Raw genomic sequence first — 26237 nt, 5'->3', positions numbered from 1 at the left:
AAGTAAGCAGTTGCTGCCTGGTCGACCTCTAAGGTGCAGATGTGGGCATGGTGAACAGAAGTTTTGCTTGCACAGGCATCTGAGCCCCTGTCCTTACCTTCTATGTGACAGAGCTAAGATGTCTTCTGGATGCATTTCATGCTCTCGCATTTTCTTAATCAAGAACATTTCTGTTCAGTGCATCTTAAAAATTGCTGGTCAAAGAGAAGTTGACCCAATTCTCAGTCTTCTGGGTCTCTGATGGTCTTTGTTATGGCGTGTGGTGTTGAATAGGCTGTAACATAGACTTAATGTAAATACATTTAAGAGAGGTCCTATTTCAAACACTTTTGATCCACTGTGTGTGCAAATGCCAAAAGGCATCTTCCTGTCACCAGGGTGCAGGACGGGTTTTTTTTCTCGGTTCCCCCCAGGAGCCTGGGTCCGTATCCTGTGGGACGTGAGGAGGCCAACGAGGAAAAGTCGTCCCATCCTGTGACGCACGTTGTCTGCCAGAACAGGAACGCCGGGCTTCAGAGGCTGTTGTCGGACCGTCTGCTCTCACATAAAACTTGTATGCTTATGTAGTAGATGGTCTTTCACTTGTCTGAGTGGTTTTCATGCTTGATTTAAGTGGGTGCTCGAGGGTGCAGAGGAGTCCCCGTTTTGAATATTGGACCGAAGTGCATCCCTTTGCCCAGGAGAGGCACATTAGCTCACGGGTCTGAGTACACTGGAGAAGATATCAAAGTTGTTGTGAGCAGGAATCCTGATAACCTCAAGGCAAGCAAAACAAGCTTGTGTCTTTGTCCTAACTCAGCAGACGGTTCTGGTGACAGAAACCAGAGCAGCTTTGTCCCCTGGAAAGGGCTGAAGATGGCACAAGAAGTGACGCCAGGATGGACTCCAGCATCTTTCCCCCCACTCAAAACCCCTGGGGCTTCCTGGCACATAATGCCCCTGCTGATCCTGGCCCGGCAAGCAGCCAGGCTGTGGGCACCAGTTCCTCTGATGTCCCGTAGGCTTCCTCTGCTGGTTCAGGGCAATGGTCCTTATTGTCAAAGCAATTAGTAAGCCAGGCCCCTGCGACTCAGAGGCTCGAGCTCGACCTTGTTAAAACATTGCGGTGCCTGTGTTCCCCTTGACCAGTAAAGAACAGAAAGGGCTGTGGGCAGGTCAGGAAACCATGGGGGAAAACATCTTTTTGGCTGACAGGACTGGGTTGCGTGTGACAAGGATGCGTGAGGCAGAAGCAGGGATGCTGCACAGGGTAAAGACTGGGGAGCCACGACCTGTGGGACGTGTTGCCATCCGGAGTATTTCCAGTGCCAGTGGTCCCATTTATGAGATTTTGGGAGTGCTTAGTGACCCCTGGGGTTGAGTGTATGATTTAATGCTGCAGGTTGCCGCTTGGTGGGTGCAAGCTTCTTGGTGCAGGTATTTACATCAGGAAAAAGATGAACTGTTCAGAATGGGCAAAGTTAAAAGGACCATCATGCAGGAACCAGAGCTTAAAATGAGCATTGGCTGGCAAATTGCAGAGCGTTTACTGGCAATTAATCGCCATCAGAGAGGATCTGCTGCTGAGTTTGGAGAATGAAGTAAAACACGGCAAAGTATTTTAACAGGAAAAGCTTTCCCTGCAATCATGTGGCTTTGCTGGCAATTTAATGCCCTATCAGCTGTTAGTACATATTTTTAAAACTAATGGGCTGTGCAAAAGTATAATCTGCGTATTTGTGAATTTGCAGTACGTGAAACGAACTGGGCTTGTCCTCCCCTGATCGGAGCCTTGCAAGACCTGCCTGGCTCCCCGCGTGGTTCACCAGCACTCCCAGTCTCCTGACAGCCTTCCTGATCAGGCAAGAACAAACAAATTAAGAAGTCACGGGAGAGAAGAAAATGGAGATAGCAGGGGATTTCTAATCAAGCTATTTTAATACTGGGTGTGCTTTAATCACTTACTTAATGGCAGTGTTTAATGAACACTTGAAATAAAGCATGTTTCTGTCAGAGATTCAACACCCATGTTTTTAAAGCTGTCTTGAGGGAACTTAAATGTTTATTACAACTTTTCAGCAAAAATCCTTCACAGTTGTGTTGTATTAATTTCCAAGATTGAAGAGGATGGGGGAAAAAGTTGGAAAAAGACAAGAATGTAGACAAGCCATTAGCCTGGTGGTTTCTCACTAACCTTGCAATTAACCTGAATCCAGTTACTGATTGTAATCCATCTAGATAGATGCTTATCCCAGGATTTATCAAATTGCATTTATTCTTTTCTTTGCAATGCTCCCCTGGCTGTTGTAGTTTTTATTGCGCACAGACCCTTTGGGCTTCAGGCAGAGCGGTTTGCTCTAACTCCTCTTGCCTATCCTCGTACGCTGTCTGTGTTTCTAGCCACTGTGGCACAGCACTGTTGGCTGTGAAGCTGCCTTCCCATGCGTTGCAGCCACAGCAGCTTGCTGCTGAGCTTTGCAAAAAGGAAGGTGGTCTGGGCAGCTGGAAAAGGGGCACAAACTTTTTCTGCTCCTGAATAACCACTGAAAGCTCTACAGGGATCCTGGGTGACTCTTTTTGCTTGCTGATGCGCTGGCAGCTTCTTTTCTCCATCTCCTGGGGATCTCCTGGGATGCTGTGGCTCTGCAGTTGCCTGATGCACCATGTCCTAGGGAGAGGGGGAAGCTTTCAATGACTGACTTAAAGTAACCTTCTTGTTTTTCCCATCCCTGGCTCCCAGCACGAAATACAACTTAATTACTTGGCAAAACGCTGAAGTACATTACGTGAGGAAAAGGGGGACTGGAAGGATTTTTTCCTGACCTTGGCAAGCCATCAGTTTACCCCCTGAAATGTGTGATTTTGATTCTAGATTTGTTCTGAGTAAGTGTTAGCAGTTGCAAAGCTGTAAAGCTTCGCATCAGAGTGGATGCAGCGTATCACTTTGCCTCCTTACAGTGGTGAGTCCCTGGGGTGTCACCCCCACTGTTTGTAAGCATGAAAGGTCAGTGAGATAAATGGCTTCTTGTTGCCAAGTTGTGAAGCAGGGTAAAAAGACTGAGCCTTTTTTATTTGGCTTTCATAAATCACAATATTCCTAAGCCTGTGTTTCCTGTAAGCAGGGTGTTCCTGCAGGCATACTTTCCCATCCTTGCTCCTTTTAGCTTCAGGTGAGGCTAAAATCCACACTCCACCACCACCACCCCCCCCCCCCCCCCCCCCCGAGCTGCTATGTCATTTTCCTAACTGTACAGTCTAAGGATTGGAGAAGGGTTTGAAAATTAAGCATAAAATTATATCTGCTGTCAAGAGCCTAGGAGGTTGGCTTTGGACATAAAACTTTGCTCTAAATAAATGGTTTGGGGATGGAGAACCTGAGCTCTGAGTATATTGAGCTTGCTGCATCTCTGCAAAGTTGTCTATGGAAAGGGATTGTACAGTAACTCCCAGGGAGGTGGCAAATTGTAATTGCAATTACTGCTGGCGTTGATGAGCTTGTTTCATCTAATGGTAACTAGTTCTGACCAAAACACCTTACTGTTACCTCCTTTTCCTCCACCTCTGGTCCCCCTGTGCTAAATGGGCCTGGTTTTGACGTTGCTCCAAAACTACATTCTTGGTTGTGCATTTTTATTGCAACAGCTGTTCAGCAAAGACATAAATGCAGAGTTAGTTTAGCCATTAAAATGCTATTGCTATTTTGAGAGGACAACTGAAACTGCCATCTTCTAGGTTTGCTAAAACCTTTCTGCCTAAGGGTGATTTCAGGGCTCTAGAAACTAGACTTTAAATAGGCTAAAAAAGGGATGGATTTTTCTTGTCTCTTCAGGTCAAGGTATCCTTAAATCCTCCAACAAGTCATTGATACTTTTAATTTGAGGTATTGCTATAGCAATAGTAGAAAGATTTGGAGTTGTTTGATTTTTCTTTTTTTTTTTTTTTTTTTTTGAGCTATCTGTTGTGTTTTCCCCCTGAATTTAACATTTGCTGTCAAAAACTTGAAGCCATGTTTTTTTCAAAATGACCCTCTCTTTGAGGAACAAAGCGGAATGCATGCATTTCTCTATCCTTAAGTTTTGGTTGGTTTGGGGTTTTTTTGATTGGCTTATTTTAGTCTGAATTGAGAAGACCATCTGCTAGTGCCTGTACCCAACGCACAACTTGTTGACAGGAGAGGAAAAGTAGACAGGCTGGGGCCTTTTTTTGCTTTTTAGAAGCAGCTTTGTGTTTAAAGAAAAGAGGAAAAGCAAAACAAAACTAGTTCAGCACCTCTTTGGGTGTTGATCCAGGGATGCTTGGGTCTTGTGCGCACGGGCTCACTTGCTCATGGTTCTTTGCGAACCCCCTTGTCCATCTACGACCCCCTTTGTAGATGCAGGTCCTTTGAAGGGTTGCTAATTTAATACGTTTCTCTGTGCAGCAGCTGGAACAAATGGTTCCCCCAGCTTCAGCGGGAGCTCCCCGCCACCCGCCTTGCCCAGTGCTGAACTATAGGCATTTTTGCCATGGCTGTCTCAGGCTTTTTATAGTTTTTGCACACTTGTTGCATATAGGATACCTTACAGGTGCAGGCCTTTGCTGAAGCATTAGCTAGCTGTTTGGGGAGGGCTTGGGTTTTGTTTTTTTCTGGTAATCTTGCTTTTCTTCAGAAGCGTTTCAAAAATGAGGGAAAACTTCCTCGATTCAGACTGAATCCAGGATGCAGTGTTTCACCATCAACTCACTGGAGATCAATTTAAACTGTCTCTAAGCGTACTCCTTGGATGAGAGGACAGGTGCATGTTTAAAATGGCAAGTAACTGCAAATCCAGGTATGGCATTGCCAGTGCAGAGCACTTGTAGGGGTTACACAGCTATGTGACAGCAGCTGTGCCAAGGCCACGGCAGGGGAACTTCTTCACCCCTTCCTTGCCCTCTCCAAAATGCTTGAGTATGGTTCAAGCCTTACCACTTGCAGACCGTGCCTGCTGTGTTTGCAAGGGAAACATTTGCTCTTGTACTGACTTGGGCGGTTGTGGCTGCATTACTTTAACACAGCAATAGTTTTAAACTGGTGTTTGGGGCATGGCAAAGCTCCTGCTGGCACCCTACTGTCTATTGCTGGGTCAGGGTCCTCTTCCCTGCGAGCTCTTACCCTCTGCCCACCAACATTTTATTCAGGATTTTAGTGGTTTTTGGGTCAGCCATGAAACTGAATAGCAGCTTCATCCTATCACTAACTGGCCAAACAATTCGGCTCTTGCTGTTTCCAGTACATGTATATTCTCCCAGCCTTGCGTGTTAGCCCTGTTGGTGTCCCTTCAGAGGACTGTCCCCTGCCTGCATTGCCTCACCTCAGCCTGAGCACGTGCTCAGGAGAAATAAAAGATACTGACTGTGAAGGCCAAGCTGATGAGCAAATGTCCAAGCAACAGAAGTGCCTTGGGGAGGGCTGGGGAAAGGTCCCTTGAGTGCAATGCCCATTCCCAAAGGATGCTCCCATAGGCTGTGCTGCAAGACTGTGCAGTGGGTCTGGAGCCCTGGTGGGCCAGCAGCCTCCGAGGAGGCCACCAAGCTTTAGTTGCTCAAGAGCAAGTGTCCCTTTGAGCTGGGTCTTGTGGGGCACAGGTGGGTGTCCCCAGGCCAAGAGGCATGAGTGATACCTTTGCCATTAACCTTCAGTGTTCATGACAGGTTATGACACACGTGTGACAAGGTGCCTTAAAGCATAACAGAAGATCTTCAGGTTTGTAAACCACAGGTCCTCATTTTCAGGTTGGGTTTTTTTTTTCAAATTGCAGATCTTGAGCTAGACTGTACGTCAATTTCCTTTACTTTTCAGGTTGCAAGAAGAAGCTTGATTAAGGGGACTAAACTGATGTGGTGTGGTACTACACCACTTAGGCCATGTTGGAGCTGTGTTAGGGACTGTTTCAACAAATGTCCAACTTCTTCAGATTGTCTTGGAAATGAGAATTGCATTCTTATCTGCTTTATTGTGCTTCTAGAATCTGCATAGGTACCAGCTTATACCAAAATACTAAGTTTTGGTGGTTGGATGAAGTATAATTTCTGTGCTGAAATATTAAAGAAGCTCATGCAGGACAATGGGTAATTATGTAATTGTCTCATTGAAGTCGCGTGGACTGATCGGGTTTTGCAGAAGATTTTAAGGTTATGTTGAGGAGAAAAGGTGCTCCATGAACCGTGCTTGTATTAGATGTAAATGTCACCAGTGTGCTGGAGAGAGCTGTGGTGGTTGCTGGCTTGGTTAGCAGGTGCTGAGCAAAGCATGGGGGACTGAGTTTCCCCTGCATGGAAATCACGTTGACCCAGATCAGCGGTCCCTGGGTTCAGATCTCTGTCAGTCACTCAAGTGTTTCTGCAGCTGTATGCACCGTCTTTGGATGATTTGGGGAGACAAATGTAGTAGAGATGGCATGTTTTTGGGAGGAGGAGGAAGCCTATGGGCAAAGACACTGGGCTGCTCTAAGAGGAGTCTAATCAGCACTGTCTTGTACCTCAGCATGAGGTGGGATTTTGGCTGTGTCACACAGCCCTGAAAAGCCTTTGGGGCAGTAATGCCCACTGTGAGCAGTAGGCAGTGGAAGGGGCTTCGGCATCGTCCCCAGCCCAGATATCCTCAGGGTGAAGGGTGCATCCATGGGACCAGCCAGGGCACATGGAGACAATCTGCTCCTCCCCTCACCCCGGCCCAAGGGTGGGAGGGTTGAGACGGTGGTGACAGGGGCATCCAGGTCTGCACATGAGATCTTGGTCTCCTGCCCTGAATTCTCTCTGGGAGGAGGGCCCAGATAACCCGTCTGGGTTGACTTGTAGGGCAGGTGCCGTAGCAGAACCAATTTAGTCCGTAGGGCTTTTGGAAAATGTGTCATCAGGCCTTTCTCATCCTGGTTTCATTTCGTACATGTCACCCTGTGTTTTCTCCTGCTGTCGGTCACTGTGGTCATCTTGGTGGGACCATAGGGAATGGGGAAGCTCAGCCTGTGCCCACCAAGCCGCTGTCTGGTAGCACGCCTGGGTGCCCAGCAGGGTTTAGCTGCCAGAGCTCCCTAGGTCCTCCTAGAGCAGTGTGGGGCAGGCAGGCCAGAGACCTTTTTATTATTGTTATTATTTATTACTATTCTTTTTCTAGTTTCTGGCTCTACAGGCCCCTGAATGCTCTTAATGGCGATACAGCCTGTTTATATGTTAATTTTAAGCCCCCTGACAAGCCGTTTGCTTTTCTCCTGGCTTCTCACAGTCCCTTTGCCCATTGAAAGCTGCTGCTGTGGGCTTAGGGGATAAGGTATTGAGAATTAGAAAATAAAATAAAATCTGCAGGATGCTGGAGAGCAAGGGGGTACGGGGATTGGCTTGCTCAAAGTACAAATGGGTGATTTCTGAAAGCAAGTAACCCTGATAGCAGGGGCGTGCATGACGATTACATCCAGTATAATACAAAATGTTAATTACTAAATTTTGAGAAATTAATGCTGATTAGCAGCTGTGTGTGTGTGACCTAAATACATCTATTGCTCAATCTTTATTCATAATATACAGTTTATTGTTGATAAAGTAATTGCTGAATGGTGGGCTGGCCCACAAGTCTTGCAGCTAAAGACTGAGGCCTGATTTGTAAATTGTCTGAAATTCGTTGGCATCTGTTTTTTGTTGAATTTATACAGACAGGGAAGACGAATAGCAGTCTGAGCTATCCCCTTTACAACTCAACTCATAGATATTATTGAGAATTCATATTGCTTTTATTATTTGGTCACAAAAATGGACCTAATGCTTGTTGGCTTTAAAACACCTACCAGCGCTTCTTTCTCTCTCCATCTTGCAAAATATAAGACAAGGCCGAAGCTTAAATTAAAATCCTCAGGTTCTTATCTCTTTCCCACAGGAAAGCAAATCTGTGTTGAAAACCGTAAAATTAAGAGGAGAGCAAGGATAGCATAATTTAGCAAAAATTCATGGCACCAGATTCTGAGCTATATGACTGGAGGGATAGGTCAGACATTAAGAAGATACTGCCTGCTAATGCAAGTTCCTTAAGGTGGTGCTCTGGAAACAAGGCAAGCAGAAAATGCTGCACTGATTCCCATTTGCTCCCTTTCCTCTACTCCTACCGGCCTTAACAATAAATTGAGTTGTCCGTTTAATAACCCTTCTGCTTCCAGAAGCCCAGAAAAATCCTGGGTTTGTACTTGTAGTATTGTCTTAACATCTATTTTTTTTCCAGGATTTCAACAGTGAACTCAAAAGAAAATTAATTTCATTGGGCTCTTAAATTTATTTTTTTTCTTAATTCCTTATATTTGACAGGCTGTTCTTGCTGAGTTTTTCAGCGTTTCTGTCTGAAGGACAGCTTTTTTTTTTTTCTTTTTTTTAAAAAATTTTATTAAAAACCAGTTTGTGCCATAATTATTTTTGCTAAGGGGCAGGGTAGTGTGGCAGGGTACAGATGAGGAGTGCCTGTTACATGCTGGCATTGCTACAGCTTGTCCTGCCACGGGAAGAGCAACCTGTGTTTCAAGCAAAGTTAATATGGCAGCATTTTGTTGGGACAGACGAGTCCCATTGTCTTGCAGCCTTGATCCAAGAGCGTGATTTTGGGTGGCATCTCTCTGTTGTGCCGAGTGCCTCTTCCCCTGAGCCTCTGTGTGAAGCACTGATGGGAAGCGTTCATCTTGGCCTGCACGGACATTGCCTTATAGCACCATTTCAGGACCCTTTCAGGTGTTTGTAGCACTTTGATTTCTCCTTGGCAGGATGCAGCGAGAGGCCTCCAGCTGTTCCCAGGCGGTCAGCAGGTCTTCTCCCTAACTGACCCCTCTGAGAGGCCCCTGCCAACCACTTATATACAAAATCAGGCTTTTAAGGGTGTTTCTTCAGTTGCTTGCTGCACAGACCAAGAGATTTCAATCACAGTTTGTAAAACTGCAAGGGAGAAAACCTGCCATACCCTCTGGCAATGTCAGGGGCTTGTCCCAGCGGCACCATACCGCATTTGTGCAGGAGAGCAACGGAGAGGAGGAGTGAAGTTGATGACACTGGTGTTGCTCTTAAAGCTGGAGATGTGGCAACTTTAAACCTTTTGTTTTTTTAATGCTGATCCTGTAGCTGAAGGGTTTGCTCAGTGCTGCTGCTGGCTCTGCCATCCTTCAGTCGAAGCCCTTGGTTCATGGTGCCTGCCTGCCCAGCATGGTGCTGCTTCTGCTCCTGCCCTGCGGCTCTCTAGCTATGGCTTCCTCAGCCCCCTCTCTGTGTCTCCCAAACACCTTTGCTCCTGCTTCCAGCCCCCACCTATTTCCCTGCATTTCCTCAATGCCCACATGCCCCCTCGGGTGCCAGTGGTTCAAGGGTGCTGATTCTGGCAGCAAACCTGCTTGCCATCCACCAGCCCCAATGTCGTGTCTGTTCATCCATTTCTTCTGCTTCGGTAATACAAATACGTAAAAAATTTATTTTGGAAGTGCCTTTTTTTTAATGCAGAAGCCCTGCCTTGCTAACACAATTTAATTTTTTTCTTCTCTTGCAGTCAAACAAGGTGCCAGTGGTACAGCCTTCTCATGCGGTTCACCCCCTCACCCCTCTTATCACCTACAGCGATGAGCACTTTTCCCCAGGGTCGCACCCATCTCACATCCCCTCTGACGTCAGCTCCAAACAAGGTGAGCCCATCCCATCCCAGCGCAGTGGGGATGCAGAGCAGTCCTGGTGACCCCCATGCTGCTGATAGAACTTTATTTCTAATATTTTAGAGGCAGAGTTCCAGGTGTACATGCCTGCTTTCAGAGACAGTAATTCTGCTGTGATGCTGATATTTAATGTGACTGTTTAAATCTTCATGCTCTTTCTAATGTGATAATTCGGGCTTGCTTTACTCGTCAAAATCTTTTAAAATCTCAATAAGCATTAGCCAGTCCTTACCATCCCCTGTGGTGCCCGAGGCTTGAAGCATGCAGATGCGGAAACAGCAATCATCCCTCACCTTCCCAAAAATGGGGGAAGAGTACTTCAGTAGTGGTGCTATTGAAACCTTTTCTTTTTCTCTTTTACTCAAAATTGTATTTTATGTCCTTGTATTCTGGCTGTCTGAATTCTTCCATACAACAGTTGGCATAACAGAAATGTAGCCTATAAAATACAGTTTTGAGCCTGCCCAAGTTCAGGCTTTGCAAACCTGACCTTTTTTAGCCTTGAGCCCGCTGTCTTCTGCAGAAAGCATCATTTTAGATGTCTGACTTGTGTGTGTCAGTTTTCTCTGCACCCCTAGGACTCCTTAAAACAAACAAAAAAAGCCCCCCAGACCCTCATCGGGGAGCATCAGCCCTGCTCTGTGTCAGTCAGTAGGCCCCTGAGGAAGCACCGACAACCTCCGAGGTGCTGAGCCCAGCCTGCGCCGAAAGCTGCCCAGTGCCCTGGCGAACCCAGGCGTTTCCTGGGGAGGATGTGCCTGCTTCCATTGGGATGCAGGAGCTGCGGGGGGGGACACACAATGATTGTTGGGGAGGTGCAAGGGGAGGACTGACCCTCGTCAGAACAGGTCTGAGCCGGGGTTTGGGTAAGCACCCGAGGAGGAGAAGCCTGTGCGGGAGAGTTGGTGGTGAGGAGGGAAGGAGAGGGAGCAGAGGGTTTACAAAGGCGTTCACTGTAGTCAGGATGTCTGTGCATCGGTGTGAAGGCAGTTTGTGCCAGGACTGGTCCTGGAGGATGCCTCTCCCTGCCTCTTTCTGCATTCACATGTCCCACCACATGGTATGACACCTAATTGACAAGATGGTGAAGCTCTCTTTTACTTGGGCACACATCCTACATGCACAGTTGTCCCATTTATCTGGAGAGCTCTCTAGGCACCATCATTCAGGGAGAGAGACTTTTTTTTAGTTTTGACTTTCCCTGAATGCCTAGGTTTTATTTTGGCCTTGCTACGCAGGTAATAGCATGGGCTACATCCAGAAAATACCATGGCCTTGTGGCTCTATGTGGTTTTTGCTGTTTGTTGGTTACTTGGTTGGGGGTTTTTTTAGGGAGGGGGAACACAAAAAGCACTCTGCCTGGAAAGTCTGGCCTGTAAATACATGCATAATATCTTTTTCAGAGTTGGAAGAAGCAAATGGAGACCTTCTGTCCTCATTTGTCTTCTTCCTTTGCATCAGTGCCCAGGAGAAGGATATTCACGCTCGTTCCTTGAAGTCCCAGGGGTGCCATGCGTTAGAGAACAGGATTTCCACCTCTTGCCCAAGCTGGCTACAATGGCTGGGGCACATCCTGCTGCTGCAGTTCATGAGCTCAAGAGGTTTTCACTTACCACATGATGGTTTTGCCTTCCTGCGCCCCAATTCTTTACCTTTACTGCTGGTGTATTTTTGTACTCTTGTCCAGCAGACCCAAACTGGACGACATCTGGTTTGTTGTTTCTGCTGCCCATCCTCCTTCCTGCCTCTTCTTGCCCTCTCCCCTGTCCAGCCCCGGTGCTTCCCACTGCTCATGTTCCCGTCCCCGAGCACAAGCCTAGCAAGGGACTCTGGGGGGGGACGGCCAGGGGCATCTCTGGCACAGAGCTCATGCCCCTCCGGTGTTCCCGAATGGGCTCTTGATCCCTTTGCTTAGTGTCTGGCAAAGATGGGGATGGATAACACGGGCTGGAGACTTCTGGTTTCAGCTGTGACAGTCTCCTTGATGTGTGTGGTCTTTCCATATTCCCCCTTTCGGCGCCGCTGGCATGTGGGAGCAGCCCCAGTGAAGTGGCCCATGCAGTTGCTGCAAGAAGAGGATTTTTTTTTTCCCTCAGGTCCTCTGCCAAACGCCTCCGACCATTGTTTCTGTCCTCGCCTCCCACCATGGGTCTGGAACAAGGCACTTTCCTGGCGCCCCAGCCCTGATGCCAGGGTGCCCTCCTCCCACCAAAATCCTTCAACAAGGGGGTCCACAGCTGCTTGCCCACAGCACTGCCTCCTGCACCCCGAACACTTTGAGATGGACTCACAGACACCGCCTTGCTAAAAGCTATTCCTTCTTTCTTCCATTTTTATTTTATATTATTTTATATTATTTTATATTATTTTATATTATTTTATATTATTTTATATTATTTTATATTATTTTATATTATTTTATATTATTTTATATTATTTTATATTATTTTATATTATTTTTTTTTAATTTTTTAACATTTTTAAAATTTTTTAAAATTTTTTTTCTTAACCCTCTTCTGAGCAAGAACTTGCTTTGGAGAGTGCTGGCCATACAGTAGCTGCGCGTGTTCCTGCTGGGTGTTAGGTAGCTGGCAGCCCTCTGTAAGGGGTCAAAAGTTTTGATTAGCAATAACCACTGTGCGTTAGTGTAGGGAGAGCAGCGTTGTCTCCATGGGTCAGAAATGTGGATTTTGGGGAAGGAGTGGCTCATCTCCTTGCACAGAACTTGGTCTGGCAGGGGCAAGGTCATGTCATCACTCCCAGGAGCATCAACCCTCACCAGAGAGGAGAGAGATGAGACGCTGGGCTTGTTTTTTCACCTTTTTTTTTTTTTTTTTTAACTGCTCTGAAAGAACATTTCCTCTCATGTAAAAACCCTGGGATATATAAAGTGTTCCCTCTCCTGTCAGCCACCAGCTGTTTTATACCTTTGAAAAGACAACAGGCCAGAAATTTGATCCTCACTCAGGTTGTGGTTCCAAGTCTGAGAATTTAGCTTTTTTGAGACAATAACACCACCAGTATTGTTTTCCATCCTTTCCTGTACATAGTCCTGAAAGATATTCTTCAGATCTTATAATTAAATTCAGAAGATTTACATACAAACTGGAGGGGGGGAACAGGGAATAAATCAGTAGCATCAATCTATAAACCAAGTCTCAAGGTAGCACACACTCAGTCTTGGACCTCTGGAGTGTCATGACATAAATATTTAATACCCTTTTAAAGCAGCTGATTTAACACGTGAAGTAGACTTAACAATTCCTTCTGCTTCAGCCCCCTCTTCCCCAAACACATTTAAATAAACCAATGTCTTTGTGGCCTCTGCAACCGTAATTCCATGTCTCTTGGGGGCACAAGGTTTAGGTGAAGAATGGAGACCACAGACCCTTTTGGGACGAGGATTAGCTTTAATCTTGAGGTGATTCTTGCAGTTGTAGGACTCTGTGTTCTGGGGAATGTGAGCTGATGGATCATTCCCGATCAGACTTTTATTTTTCCGTGAAATACTACCAATGCAAAACAGATTGACCTTGGAGCCCACAGGAGTCAACTTGATGAAGAGCTTAGTTGGAGCTGGAGTGACAATTGGAAGCCAAATGAATCATATCAAGTGTGACCATTACAGGCCTGAAAATGATTCTTAATTAACCACTGATCCTCTGTGGTAGCAAGTTTCCAAAATCTATGAATCCATAAGGGAACCTGTGAAAATGTACAAGTAGCAATTTACCTAATCTAATAGCTCTGCTGTGCTGCCTCTTTGACAACGCTTTATTTTCCTCTTGTTTCATGCTGTGTTAGAAGAGGTCCTCAGGATTTGATCAGGTTTGGTGAAACCATTGAGAGGACAGTATTGCCTAATATGCTGTACAGGAGATCTAAACTTGCGCAGGTCCTTATCCATGCGTTTATTGCCTCCTTCCACTTTGTTTTTTCCAGTATTTCCCTTTGAATTGCAATATCATGTGCAAGTTAGTTATTATTTTAAAGGTGGCATGGGTAGCCATTTGCTTTTAACACTAACCAAGAAGGTGGTTATTATCCAGAGCACTAATTCCATCATAGTGTTGGCCATGTTAGCTGTGTACTGTAGCTCACCTGTAGTATTTTGAGGGGAAAGTCATTCATTCTTCTGTGCTCTTTAACAGGCATGTCCAGGCATCCTCCAGCTCCTGATCTCCCTACCTTCTATCCCTTGTCTCCAGGGGGGGTTGGACAGATAACACCACCTCTTGGCTGGTAAGATCTTTTAGCTTCTTTTCAGACAAAGGTGCATGTTCACACCATTCACTGTTGTTGAATCAGTCGCAGCATTTACAAAATAAGAATGTTGCTGAAGTAAGAAATTACTACGTTATTTTAGCTGAAAAGATCATAAAATGTTGATCTTTAGAATGAATTGAATCTGGTTTTTGAACCAGTACAGAAATTCAAGTGTGTAGATTTCACTTTGAAGTCTATATATTTCTTATGGCTCAGATTTGTGGCTCTTGGCATTTGGAAAGATAGCAGAAAACATTTCTCAAGGAATTAAATGTAAATTTTTAATAAACAAAACTGCAATTAGTGATGGGAGGGAAGAGGTAAGAAGGAACTTTGAAGTGTGTGTGTGGGGGGAAATCTTGAAACTGCACCCAAATGGGGAACAAACTTCTGTAGTCTGCTGCTTTCTACAGTTTCTGTAGGGAGAGAAGTGTCTGTCACTGGGAGATTTTGCTGCTCTTGCTAATACTATCACTCTCAGGATCTCTCACTGCCACTCAGGTGTCATTTTCCTTTTGGAGGAAACGTGATATTTTCAGAGTAATCGATTTGACTGGTTGCTTCATGTCTGCTTGGGGTGGATAGGTACTTGCCCTCAGTTCGGTCAGACCAGGGAATAAGGAAACTCAGCAACAATTTCAGTGCTTTAGAATCTGTATCTTGACTAGTCTGTGCCCATGCAAGGAGCAATGCAGATTTTTTTTTTTTATTTTTTAATGTGTCTGTGGGAGGGAAACATGATCCAGATCACAACAAGCAGAGAAAGTAGAGAGCAGAAGATGGTGAAATGCTGTATTGCTGGCAAACCTTTAGGAAGAGCCACATGCCTTTTTGGAACAAATTATTTACAGATACCAAACTAAAATATGGAAGTATCTGACTCTCTATTTTTTATTCGTTCCACCCCTCCCCACTCTCTGTTCATTGCTGCCTGACTGACTCCCCACCTCCACCACCACCACCAGGAAGTTCCTGGCATGCGTTTTCCAGATGTGGTCAATCATTTCTTCTGAGTGGTTTCTCCATGCAGAGGCTGGGGGGAGGGAAGAGGGAAAAGAGAAAGGAGAGACAAGATCCAATCTTAGAAGGCCTGGGCATGTGTTCAGTGGCACTCACCAACAGCAGGACATACCCAGCCATCCCTTATGCTATACAGTTTCCAGCTGCCTTTTGTGCCATAGCACTGCTGAGACTTCCTCCACCTTGTTTTTTTTTTCCCCCCCCCTTTTAGCACTGCTCATTTCCAGTAACGTACTCCAAGTGTGAAACCTGTATCCTGAACCTTATAAAGCCCAATATTCCTTTTTTTCCCCTCTAAAAGCTGATCTGCCAGTCAATAAGTAACTGTCTGAATAGGATTGATATGTGTGGTGGTCTTTCTGGGCTGGTTCAGGTATTTGGGCTGAACTGGTATTTGTTTGCATTACCATAGCATGTTACTTCAGGGTGTTAATTGTAGTCGCAACCTGAACTGTTGCTAACTGAAAGTAAACAAAATGTAGTGATGATGATGAAAACTAGAGTCCAAATGACAGGCTGGTGACAAAATACTCCATATATTTTGGGAGTATAGAGGAGGTAAGAATTTCACACAAGCTTCTCTTACTGGATTGCAAAGTCTGAACTGTAAGTAGTTAAGATGGACTTGTGTTGCTGTGGGCTTTTAGGTGGTTGTGGGGTTTTCTCATCAAATAACCTTGTACTTAGAAAAGCTGGCTATTTGAACATCACTAGAGAAGATGCAAATGGAGAGAGTTCCGAGTTTTCAAAGACTTAGTAAAACTGTTCAAAAGGTTTTCTAGCTTGATAATTCAGTTTGGTGTTCTTGCACTGATGTACAGTAGAACTATTTAGAATAAAATTCCTCTCTCCTAAGAGCTAGTTAACCAAATCTGATTCCAGTGCTTTTAAAACAAGGTGAGAGAGGAATAGAGGTAGTGTGCATGCATGTTGTGTGTGTGTGTGTGTGGTGCATGCATGTGTGCTTTGGGGGAAGAAGGCTGGTTGTTTTGCTTTCCTCCCCGGTGGAAACCTCGATTGGGAATCTTTCAGTAGCAAGGGAGAAAGTCCAAAGCATTCAAGTATTCCTTAGCTTTGAATACAGCAGAATTCTTGAAAGTTTTACCTATTACTATTTATTTGTGACTAGTACTGAGTTCCCATCAAGTGCTTGTAACTCTAGAGTAACTATTGAATACCATATCGTATGATTGATGGGTTCCTTTCTTCTGTGACCTCAGGCAAGGTCAGCCTGTATATCCCATCTCGAGTGGATTCAGGCAGCCCTATCCATCCTCACTCTCAGTCGACCCTTCCATGTCCAGGTAGGTGTAGGAGGTGAATGACTGACTGGGGAGTAACTGCTGGCATTAGAGGGCAGGTTGCTCTTCTGCTTGCATCTTGGTCTGCCTTTGCTTGCTTTTCAGTCAGCTAAAACTTTATGCGTACATTTTTATTTAACATATTTGTGTATATACAGTTTGCCTGGATCCCACACTGGTCTCATTCAGCATTTTCTTGGCAGTCTCTGAAGTACTGCAATTAGGAGCACCAGTGAATTGTCAATAATTAATTGAGCTGTTTCATCTGAAATGAGTTGTTAGTTCATTTCTAGATGCAACATATATGTGCATCCTTGGGTTTTGCTCATGTAAGTATGCAACTAGGTGGATTGTCACTCTAGTATGTGTTCTCTAGTTCCAATTTGAAAGTTGTTGGTAATTAGTGTTGAATCATTTAGGTATCATTCTGTGTGGAAACTTGCTCTCAAGTAGGTATTTCATAGCCCAAAGCCACTAATGGCAAGGGATGCCAGCACAGTGTATTTGTACTGGTGTGTGAATCAGGCACTGTGTCTTTATGTCTAGGTGCAAGCAAGCAATGCTAATTGAGACTTGGCCATGACACACTCCAGACCTCCTCTCCTCTGCTTTTGCACTCTAAAGACAGCTTCTGCATCCTGTGCTTGGTGTACACAAGGTTGCAATATACCATTCTTGGGGCTTTTTTGTGAGATCTGTAGAAGACGCATTGCCTTGCACGGGGATTTAAGACAGGCCATTTGTTAAGTAGTGGGTCCTCTTGCCTCTATTTGTGTGGGCTCCTTTGGATTATCGCTGTCCCTTCACTTCTTTACAGGGGAATGATAAGCATGTGCCTGTCAAGGTGATTGGGAAGAAAACCCATTCTTTCTCCATAGTGAAACCTGATTTGGGTTACAGGGCTTTGTGTTTGCTTTATTTTGATAGCATGAAGGAAAGGGGCAAGGGGACTAGAGAATGGAAAAAGGAGAGGTTAGATGCGATTCCTTAACTAGCACTCATTTAGCAGACCTTTGGAGCATGAGCTTACTTTTGATGTTAATGGTACTGTCCACCAGTTCAAAATAAAGTGTGCAGGTTTTCTGCTGCACTTGAGCTTGCAGTGCTCAGCACCTTCAAGATCCATCTCAGCTATCTTTGAGGACAATCTGGGTTAGTAGGGTGGGATGACTGAGTTAGTGGTACCTTGGTTTTCTTGTCCATTTTCCTTCTTGTACAAATGAAAGGAAGGTTTGTTTAGGACAAAAGTCTTTCTCTTTTTTTTTTTTTTTTTTTTTCTTCTTCCAGGATGCAGGGTTTTTTAAATTTAAATTTATTTTTATTTTAAGCATTTAAGGGAAGGATAGTGAGTTTAGATGAAGTGATGTTAAAATCTTTTAGCTTAAGTATCTTGAAAAGAGATTCCTTAGGGAGCCATCAGGGACTTCTTGAAAAGACTCTTCTTTTATTTTGTTTCTGCATGGCAGTTCCCTCCTTTGCATTGGCTGGTGGTGGATATTTTAAGAATGTTTATATCTTGGTGTGGAAATACAGTTTTTTGGTTAAGAAATGTGTATTTTTATTGCTAGTCAGTGCAACAGTACAACCATTAAATGTTTCTTGTGTGCATTGCTAAAACTGTTTGCCTGAAAGGTAATAAAATAACTTCTTTACAACCAAAATGTTGACTGATTTGTTTGTTTGTTTTTCTTGAATAAATAGGCTGCAATGCACAAATCTTAGCCAAATATTTTTCATGCACTCTTAAAGAATTGTCTTCCATTGCAAGCTCTGTAGTGTTTGCATTCTCATCCCATTGCTGTCATACATGTTTGATGACTGTCTTCAGCAGGGTTACAGATCTTCCTTTGTTTTCTCTTTTAGGTTTTCACATCACATGATTCCTGGTCCTCCTGGCCCTCACACAACTGGAATCCCTCACCCAGCCATTGTAACACCTCAAGTAAAACAAGAACATCCGCACAACGACAGTGAGCTAATGCATGTGTGAGTCTGCCTTTCTGCACTAGCCCTTAATGTATAAACGTTTGAGAACTAATTCCACCTGAAGAAGAGTCAAGGAGGTTAAAAAAAAAAAAGTGTCTTTCATGACCTCTTTGAATTTGAACTCTTCTTCTATAACTAAAACAGGAGGTGTGGGCTACTGTTTGGGAAGAGTAATGAGACATGAAGCCCTTTTTCATTCCAGTGCAGCACTTTCTAGCTATCATCGGCAACAGTTATCTTGATTCAGAGATAATCATGGACCTATGTACCTGTAAATGTTGCTTGAGTGTGAACTCATAACTCTGCTGGAAAAGTTCTCAACTGCAAAATTTGCTAGTAAAAAGCAGCCTTACTGCTTAGTACTTGAAAGCAAAAGGCCTAAGAAAGAAGCAGATGAGGAGTTATTCTCCTGCCTGTAGCAGTGGTCTTCTAGGGTACTATGGATAGCCTTTCAAAAAGAGAATTGAGACAACTGATGAATTTGGAGTGGATTCACAGATCGATCAAATGTTATTTGCTAGAGAATGTCAACCTGACATCCTCCCTGAGTATTAAATTAAGTCAATTCTCTGAAAAGATATGAAAGTGGATGGGACATGACCAATGAAATTCTCATTCTTACTACTTAAATGCTACTGTAACCACAGGTTGGTAATTTTCCATTCGGGTTTTTTTAGGCTGAAAATAAATGGATGCTTTCTTTCCCCTCCTTTCCCTTTCCCCCACCACGTTTTAGGAAGCCTCAGCACGAACAGAGAAAAGAACAAGAGCCAAAAAGACCTCATATTAAGAAACCTCTGAATGCTTTCATGTTGTACATGAAAGAAATGAGAGCGAACGTTGTAGCAGAGTGTACTCTGAAAGAAAGCGCAGCTATCAACCAGATTCTTGGCAGAAGGGTATGTATGGGAGGGTGTGCGTATACTCATGCGTGCTGCTGATTTGTGTGTGTTTCCCTTTAGTTGGGTGTGATGGCTCACTTTCTGCTTGAGGTGCTAACTAATGTGCAACTATCAAATTAGCTATAGAAGATAAAACATGCAACTAAAAATAAAAGTAGTATCTTGATTTTCTTTTTTCAGCATTAGCAACATCATCAAATTGGTGTCTGTTCCACTCATGTCACAGCGTCAGCACCTCAGGCATAAAATATCCTCATTCACACATGGAAGGAGCATTCAAATCACCTTCTGGGTCCTCCCTTAGGCTAGCGCCCATCAGAGCAGGAAGGGATCATTCAAAGATGAACACTGGACGCCAGTGGAGATGGAACTCAAAAGTGACTATAATGTGGTCCAATTGTAAAGACATGTAGGTTGGGAGGGACCTGTGGAGGTTGTTTAGTCCAACACCTGCTCAGAGCAGGTCCAGTTACATCAGGGACATGTCCAGTCAAGTTTTGAATGTCTCTAAACTCGCCAGTTGAGTACTGATGATCCCAGCACATGTCCCAAAGCCTTGCTGAGAGCCATTTGCTTCTGTGGCATTGTAGGCATGTTTTGTTCTTTCCATGCTCTGAAAAAAGATTTGCAGGCCAGCCCGCAATTACAAACTTCATGTTCACTGTCAGTGTTCTTCCAAGGTAAAGCAGCAGAGGTAGATGCCCTTTTGACTTTGACTGTCCCAGAAATGAGAAAAGGGACAACTTTTGGTTCAATCTGAGTTTGAGTAGGGATTATTCAAATCCCGTTGCTCAGTGAACCTCTCTTCTTGACCACTAAGTCAATATTGAGAGACACTGCAGCTGTCTGAAAACCCTGTGCTTTTAAGTGGGAAGTCAGTGCGTGACCTTAACTGCTACTCCTCTGTTACAATCTGAAGACTTCCCTCCCCTCCCCTCACCACACCCCACCCCCACCTCAGAGCAGAAATCCATTGGTGCTTGTCCTTGCAGCCTTCTGCCTTTTCTCTGGTGTTCTTGTTACCTCCTCTTAAAGGACATCTCGGTGCTTGCCTTTTCCATTCTTTCATGCAAGTCTCTAGGATCAGGTTTTCATTCTCACTCCCTCAGTAATCAATCATCTTAGTTACTTAGGATGTCAGCCTTGTTTTCTCAGCCTGAATGAGGGCAGTGTCTTATTTATCTCCATTTTGGTAATGAATCAAGCCTCAGTGGTCCACTCCCTGCTTTCTCCACAGCTTGGACTCTTTCAAGTTACTGTTCTCCATGAAAGTACCTCAAATTCCACTTTTACTGTGGTACAAACAATGCATGAGTTATCCAACAGAATTGCTTGGAGATTAATTATCATTGAATGTTTTGCGTCCAGTCACCCTGGTCACTATTTACTATACTCTGTGCCACTCTGGAACCACCTCTGTTCTCCAGAGCTGATGCTTTGTGTGGTGCTGGGCTCTCTGATGTTCACTCCCTTCCAGTTTTGGAATGCATGTGTGGACTTTGAGAGTTGCAAATAGGCTGAACGGCTGTTCAGTAACACATTGAACTTGCTAAGTCCAGACAGACAAACCCTTTAATTCACATCTTCTGACATGTAACAAAGCAACAAATTGTACAAATATGATCTGATTTGAAATCCTAGTTCTGTAAATAAATTATTCTTGCATGAGTGTCTTAATGGTTTCATCTCTGTTTTTTTTTTTTTTTTCTTAATATCATCTCTTCCTCCCCTCACCCTGCATGTTGTCAAAGTCAAGCAAGAAGATGTTTCTAATGCTGCAGCAGTGGAACTTGATTCTAAACAAAAGGCCTTTACTCTTTTTGGTTCAGGTGTATGATAGTGTTTCAACAAGACCAGAATTATTAGATACTGATGTAGCTGGTGCCTTTTCAAATGTGCAGCTTGTGAGGGATTTTTTTGTTGGGTTTTTTTTTTTTGGCTTTTTTTTTTTTTTTAAAGTAGATAAAAGCAGGAAGTTTATCCTTATTTGGCTACAGAGGTCAACTCATGTAATTTGTAAGACTACAGTTCTGTGGTTTCTGTATCTTAGAAACTTTTTGCAGTTGCCATTTTCTTCTGTTACAATAAGAAGAAACCAGGAAGCAGGTACCTTGAAGCTCAATACTTAGAGGTTGATCTTGGAACAGGAGCCTGCTGGTGCCTAGAAAGCCCTCTGTGTTCGCATTGAAAACCTGTGTGTAGCTGCTGCTTAAAACTAAGACAGCAAACCCTTCTGTGGTGGGGGGCTTGCTGCTCTTTAAAAGCAGCACAAAACCTTTCTGTTTTGTCAGGAGCTAAAAGGTGGAGTGTTGTTGGTTTTTTTGGGGGGGAGTGGTGTGGTGGGGTTTTTTTTAAGTAGTGTTGGGAGAGCATGGTTCTGTAAGCACATTATTTGGTGAGCCCTGTTTTCATAAATGATTTTTGTCTTGCTTAAGGCACTTGGCAGTTGCAGAGCTGACAAATGCCTGAAAGTTGGTTAATAAACATGGGTGCTTGTAATTGCTAATGAATTTCATTTTTGCAGTGGGGAAGGACTGATTCAAAGTCACAAAAACACTTGCTCATGTCATCTGATGCCTAGGTATGAGTTATTTCCTAGACTAATGCTGTGTTTATTTTGTTTGCAGTGGCATGCTCTCTCCCGTGAAGAACAAGCGAAATATTATGAACTAGCTCGTAAAGAAAGGCAGCTACACATGCAGCTTTATCCAGGCTGGTCTGCAAGAGACAACTATGTAAGTTGCTCACTTGAAGGCTCTTTTCAAATTAACTTCCTTTACCTAACCTTTTTTTTTTTCTTTTTTCTTTTTCTTTTTAACTTGTGGAAACTTCTGGATGCAGGGATGGTGAACAAACATATAACATAAGCCTTATATTTGTTTGCACTTCGAAGCTAAAAAGTTTTTTTACAATTACTCTTATTTTACAATTAAATATCAAACAAGTGTTAATAGCACGTTGCACAGCTTGTACTGCACAATTATACTATCGTGTTTACAATGACCTGTCAGTGTAGCAATACATTATGTTACGAAACTCGGAAGCTGCAATCCTGAGTGACTGATCCTAGCCTGAGATCTGGGCTCCTTTCCATCCCCCCATCAGCTGTGACATTATTTACTGTGATAAGAAGTGTACATGCTATATCTGGCTCAGTTTTCCATCTGTATTATGTGAACAGCAGTATTTCTTTACTTCAGTGATGTCTTGTGGACATTAAAGAGTATGAGGCACCTAAATACAGTGTTAACAGAAACTGGAGAAGTACTGACATTTGCAATCCAGCACAGCTACTGTTCAGCTTAACCAAAATTTTCGTTGTAAGCTAGAGCCTCTTAGGGAGGTCTTTGGCATAGAAGACGTTGACACATAAATTACGTGATCATCTCCGAAGCAAATGCCTTGGTCTTGCTGACATCTGTGCCCAGTTTTGTAAGCACAGTAGTAGTCCTGCAAAGTTGTGTGATAGTCATGAGAAGCATGGTGTTTTCATAACGTGGTAGTGTCTGCGTGTGCTGGGGTTATCAGAAACTACCTCATTTGGGAATGCTGACAAGTAGTTTTCAGCCCAGCCTTTTCCTTCTGTTCCTCCACTTCTGGTATCTCATAGATGGATCTCGGATCAGCTTTCAGTATGTTTTAGCACTCGAAGTCAGCCTGCCATAGAGAATAAAACATAATTTTCCTTGCATGATTTTTCCATGTTAACATCTGCACTAACACAGAAGCATTGCCTTGGTGCCTAAGTAATAAAGTACATTGCTGTGGATTTCCCAGAGCCCTTGAAGTCTGCTTTCCAACCTCTAGTCTTGGTCCCGCCTTTGGGAGCTCACTCACAGGGCATTACCCAGCCCTGCTGCCAGGGTAAATAAGGATATGAGCTTAAGAGTCAGGCAAGCCCATGCTGTCAGAGCAGACTGGAGACTGCTTGACTTCATCTGCCGTAGCTTCACTGTAGCCTGTGTCTGGGGCCCTCGCTTGCTGTCCATCAGTAAGCACTGCAGCGGTTTGAGGTGGTTTCTCCCATCACCTGCTGTCCATCCCATCACCTTACAGAGCTGGCTAACAGAAAGACATGTCCCGCCACCTCAGCCCTTCCAGTCTGTGGCCCCTAGGCATGACATGGTCTGCACCGAGACATGCGTTGGTGGCTGCCAGCTGACCTGAGTGGGGTAACCTCTGGCTGTGGGGGCAGAAGGATGGACAGTGGGCTGCAGTCCTGCTTAGAGCAACTGCACCAAGGTTTACCATTGCTCATCTGTTCGAGCCTGTCCTGGCAGCTTGAAGGCTTCTTTAAAATATAAATGGATATTACTTTTTTTTAAAAAAAAAAAAGCAAAACAAAAAAAAGCTTTGACTGACAGTGCAGGACAATGAAGAGAATTCATATGGAGGAATACCAAAGTTGTAATTAGGGCGATGCAAGATGATTGAGGTTTAAAATTGTGGGTCTAAACTGTCCTTTTGTTTCCTGAAAGACTGTGTGAACTGGGAGCACTGGCCTTTTCCATAGATGGGGGTGCAGGAGAGGGCCGAGTGTATGGGTTGGCACGATGGGCCTGCGCCAGCACGCTGGTGCCAGCGTGGTGTCCAAGAAAGACAGCTGCCTGATGGCCATTTCTGTCCTGCACCTCAGTCATGTTGTAAGGGTGCTCCACTGTACAGCAGTCTGCTATTTGATGATTGCACAGCATGTTCTCCCGCCACAGCCATATGAGACTTGGCTTTTGTTAAGGTACAAGCGTTATCAGAACAGTTTTAGTTGGCTGGTTTGCACCCTGGGGACAAGCCATGGTCGTCCTAGGTACTTTCAACACCCTGTCTGCTGTTGCCATGTATGACAGTGTAAGTATCTGAATGTGTGAAGAGTTCTTGTAAGAGCCATAAATTATGATATCAACATATGTGTCATCAGATTATTAAGCGTGAGAAGTCTTTTAGATGGTTGCAGCTGCCAGCGTTAGTTGAAAAACTGCCAGAAATTGTAATTCCATGTGGATATAAAAATGAGTATTACTCATGTGCATATTTCTCCATAGATGCTGAGAGCAAACCTTGTTACCATTGAAACAGTTGGAAGTGGGTTAGAAAAGGTTCTAGCTACCACAAAAACAATTGTTGGGTTTTTTTTTACTAACCACTTTTTCAGTGTCCAGATGGTTTTCGTTCCTATGCTGTGAGGTGGGGGAGTGACTAAAAGAGTTCTGTGTGTGTCATGGTATGGTAAAATTGCCTGTTTTCCAGGGGAAGAAAAAGAAGAGGAAGAGAGAAAAGTTGCAGGAATCAGCATCAGGTAGGCCATGACCAACTCCTCTTACCATTCACCTCAGGTATATTTTAGAAACCAGGGCTTGCGCTATTTAATTTTTACATGCTTTTCTCTAACACTTGCTTCTATTAGATGTTTTAAAATACTTCACTTTGAATGCAAGCTTGTGAAAATGCACACGATACATGTCTCCTTTCCCTTACGCCTTTCTGTACAGCAGTCCTGACTGCATCAACATCTTTGGCTGAACTTACGCATTGCTACAATCACTGTCCTGCTTTACTTTGCTTTTCTCCTGAATTGATGTATCACTCTTAGACTTAACTATGAATCAAATACTGTGTGGGATTATTGGATGCTGGAAACTTTACACTGACCTTTTTGTAACCACTGTGTATTTTATCCCTGTATTTTACATTTCTGTGTACACTAACAGCTGTCTAGTAGGTTGGCTAAAAGCATCAGTGAGGTCTCCTCTTTGCCTGTAAAATATATACAAAGAAACACCCTGTTTTCCCCAACAAAAATGGCTGGTATAAGAACCATAAAAACACCAAACAATAAAACCAAAAACACACCAAAAAAAATCCATGTAATACTGTAGGAATATTTGGAATGTGCAAAAACACTGTAACAGAAATTTGTTAAAGGAAAACAATCTTCTACAGGTACAGGCCCCAGAATGACAGCTGCCTACATCTGAAGCATGGTAAGAACATCTCTAAAGCTTTCCTGATGATAAAACTGAATTGTAAAATAAGCTTTCTTATAAATTTTATGCAATACTATGAATTTAGCAAAAATTGCAGAAGTATCATATCCCAAAGCTAATGTTACTTTGACTATTGATGGTTTTTATACCGGCTATCCATTAGGTGTTCACCATTTCACTTCTTAACCTTAATATTTTCAAATTGACCATACCTCACTGACTCGCTGCAAGTCTGCCTGTGAAGCACAGGGATGGGTTTATTAAGCAATGCAAACCCTCCCAGCCAGCAGACTGTCACAGTTTATAAGAGCAGGTTAGACCCTGGCTTCAGAGTACATTTTATGTGCTGACATCTACAAGATGCTGGCTGGGTACACTTTTTAAAAATTTATTCACCTGTATACTAACAAAACATCTGCTAAGAAAATGGGACTATGTTTCAGTTATATCAAGAATTTCTCCCTCGATGGTACAGTGGTATTAAATGTGTGGTGCACGTTGGTTTTTTTGTTGTTGTTGTATTTCCAGCGTGTGTTTTCTCTCTTCATATCATATCATCTGCACAGAAGGTGGACTGACTAGTGATTACACATATCCAATAACAACACTATCTAGTCTGCCTGTGAGTGCACACAGTACCACAGTGAGTTTTTCAGTGTTCGTGTTGGAAGGCTGGTCCTTCTCTTCCTCTCAGTGTGATATGTTTTCTAGTAGGAGTGGCATTCATTTGACATAATAGTTACTTCTACACTGTCTGAAAAAATAACGCTTTCTTAACTCATCTGTGCATTGCAACAGAAATGGGCTCTTTATCCCCTCTCCCTCTGCCTTGTTTGGCCACATGATCCCCTTGGCACTTGGAGTAGTCAGTTGTCAGTCAGTCAGCATGATTCAAGCCTCTTCTGTAGTTATGCCATTATCCTGGTCAGTCTAAACTTGGTTGGGTTTAAGACTTCGGACATGGGGGTTTTTTTAAGCTGAAGTAAAGTGAAAAGGCAAAATGTGTGCTCTCTTTTTGTTCCTGCTAAGCAAAAGTTTTTCAAGCAAGCAGACAGTCTTGCCCTTTGCAATATGCCTGAGTCATGCTGATTTTAGATGTGGATTGCAGCATTTGGG

The 26237-nt window shown here is 43.8% G+C and overlaps 1 protein-coding gene across 4 annotated transcripts in view; it reads left to right on the top strand.

Moving 5' to 3' along the window:
• The window catches only part of LEF1 (lymphoid enhancer binding factor 1), a 69530-nt gene that overhangs the window by 31817 nt on the left and 11476 nt on the right, over positions 1-26237 (top strand). Inside the window, exons 5-12 of one of the 4 annotated variants that reach the window (XM_074821437.1) lie at positions 9506-9638; positions 13817-13907; positions 16172-16255; positions 18116-18238; positions 18975-19137; positions 21768-21875; positions 24385-24433; positions 25078-25118. In XM_074821437.1, coding sequence (XP_074677538.1) covers positions 9506-9638; positions 13817-13907; positions 16172-16255; positions 18116-18238; positions 18975-19137; positions 21768-21875; positions 24385-24433; positions 25078-25112 — 786 coding nt within the window. In that variant the 3' untranslated portion in view covers positions 25113-25118. The remainder of the gene's footprint in view (positions 1-9505; positions 9639-13816; positions 13908-16171; positions 16256-18115; positions 18239-18974; positions 19138-21767; positions 21876-24384; positions 24434-25077; positions 25119-26237) is intronic. The other 3 variants (XM_074821440.1, XM_074821436.1, XM_074821439.1) reach the window with 3 other exon arrangements.

The sequence above is a fragment of the Strix aluco genome, chromosome 4 (assembly GCF_031877795.1).
Source record: "Strix aluco isolate bStrAlu1 chromosome 4, bStrAlu1.hap1, whole genome shotgun sequence".
NCBI classification, from domain to species: Eukaryota; Metazoa; Chordata; class Aves; order Strigiformes; family Strigidae; genus Strix; species Strix aluco.
Note: the sequence above shows the minus strand (reverse complement) of the source record. Positions and strands in the feature narration are given on the sequence as shown.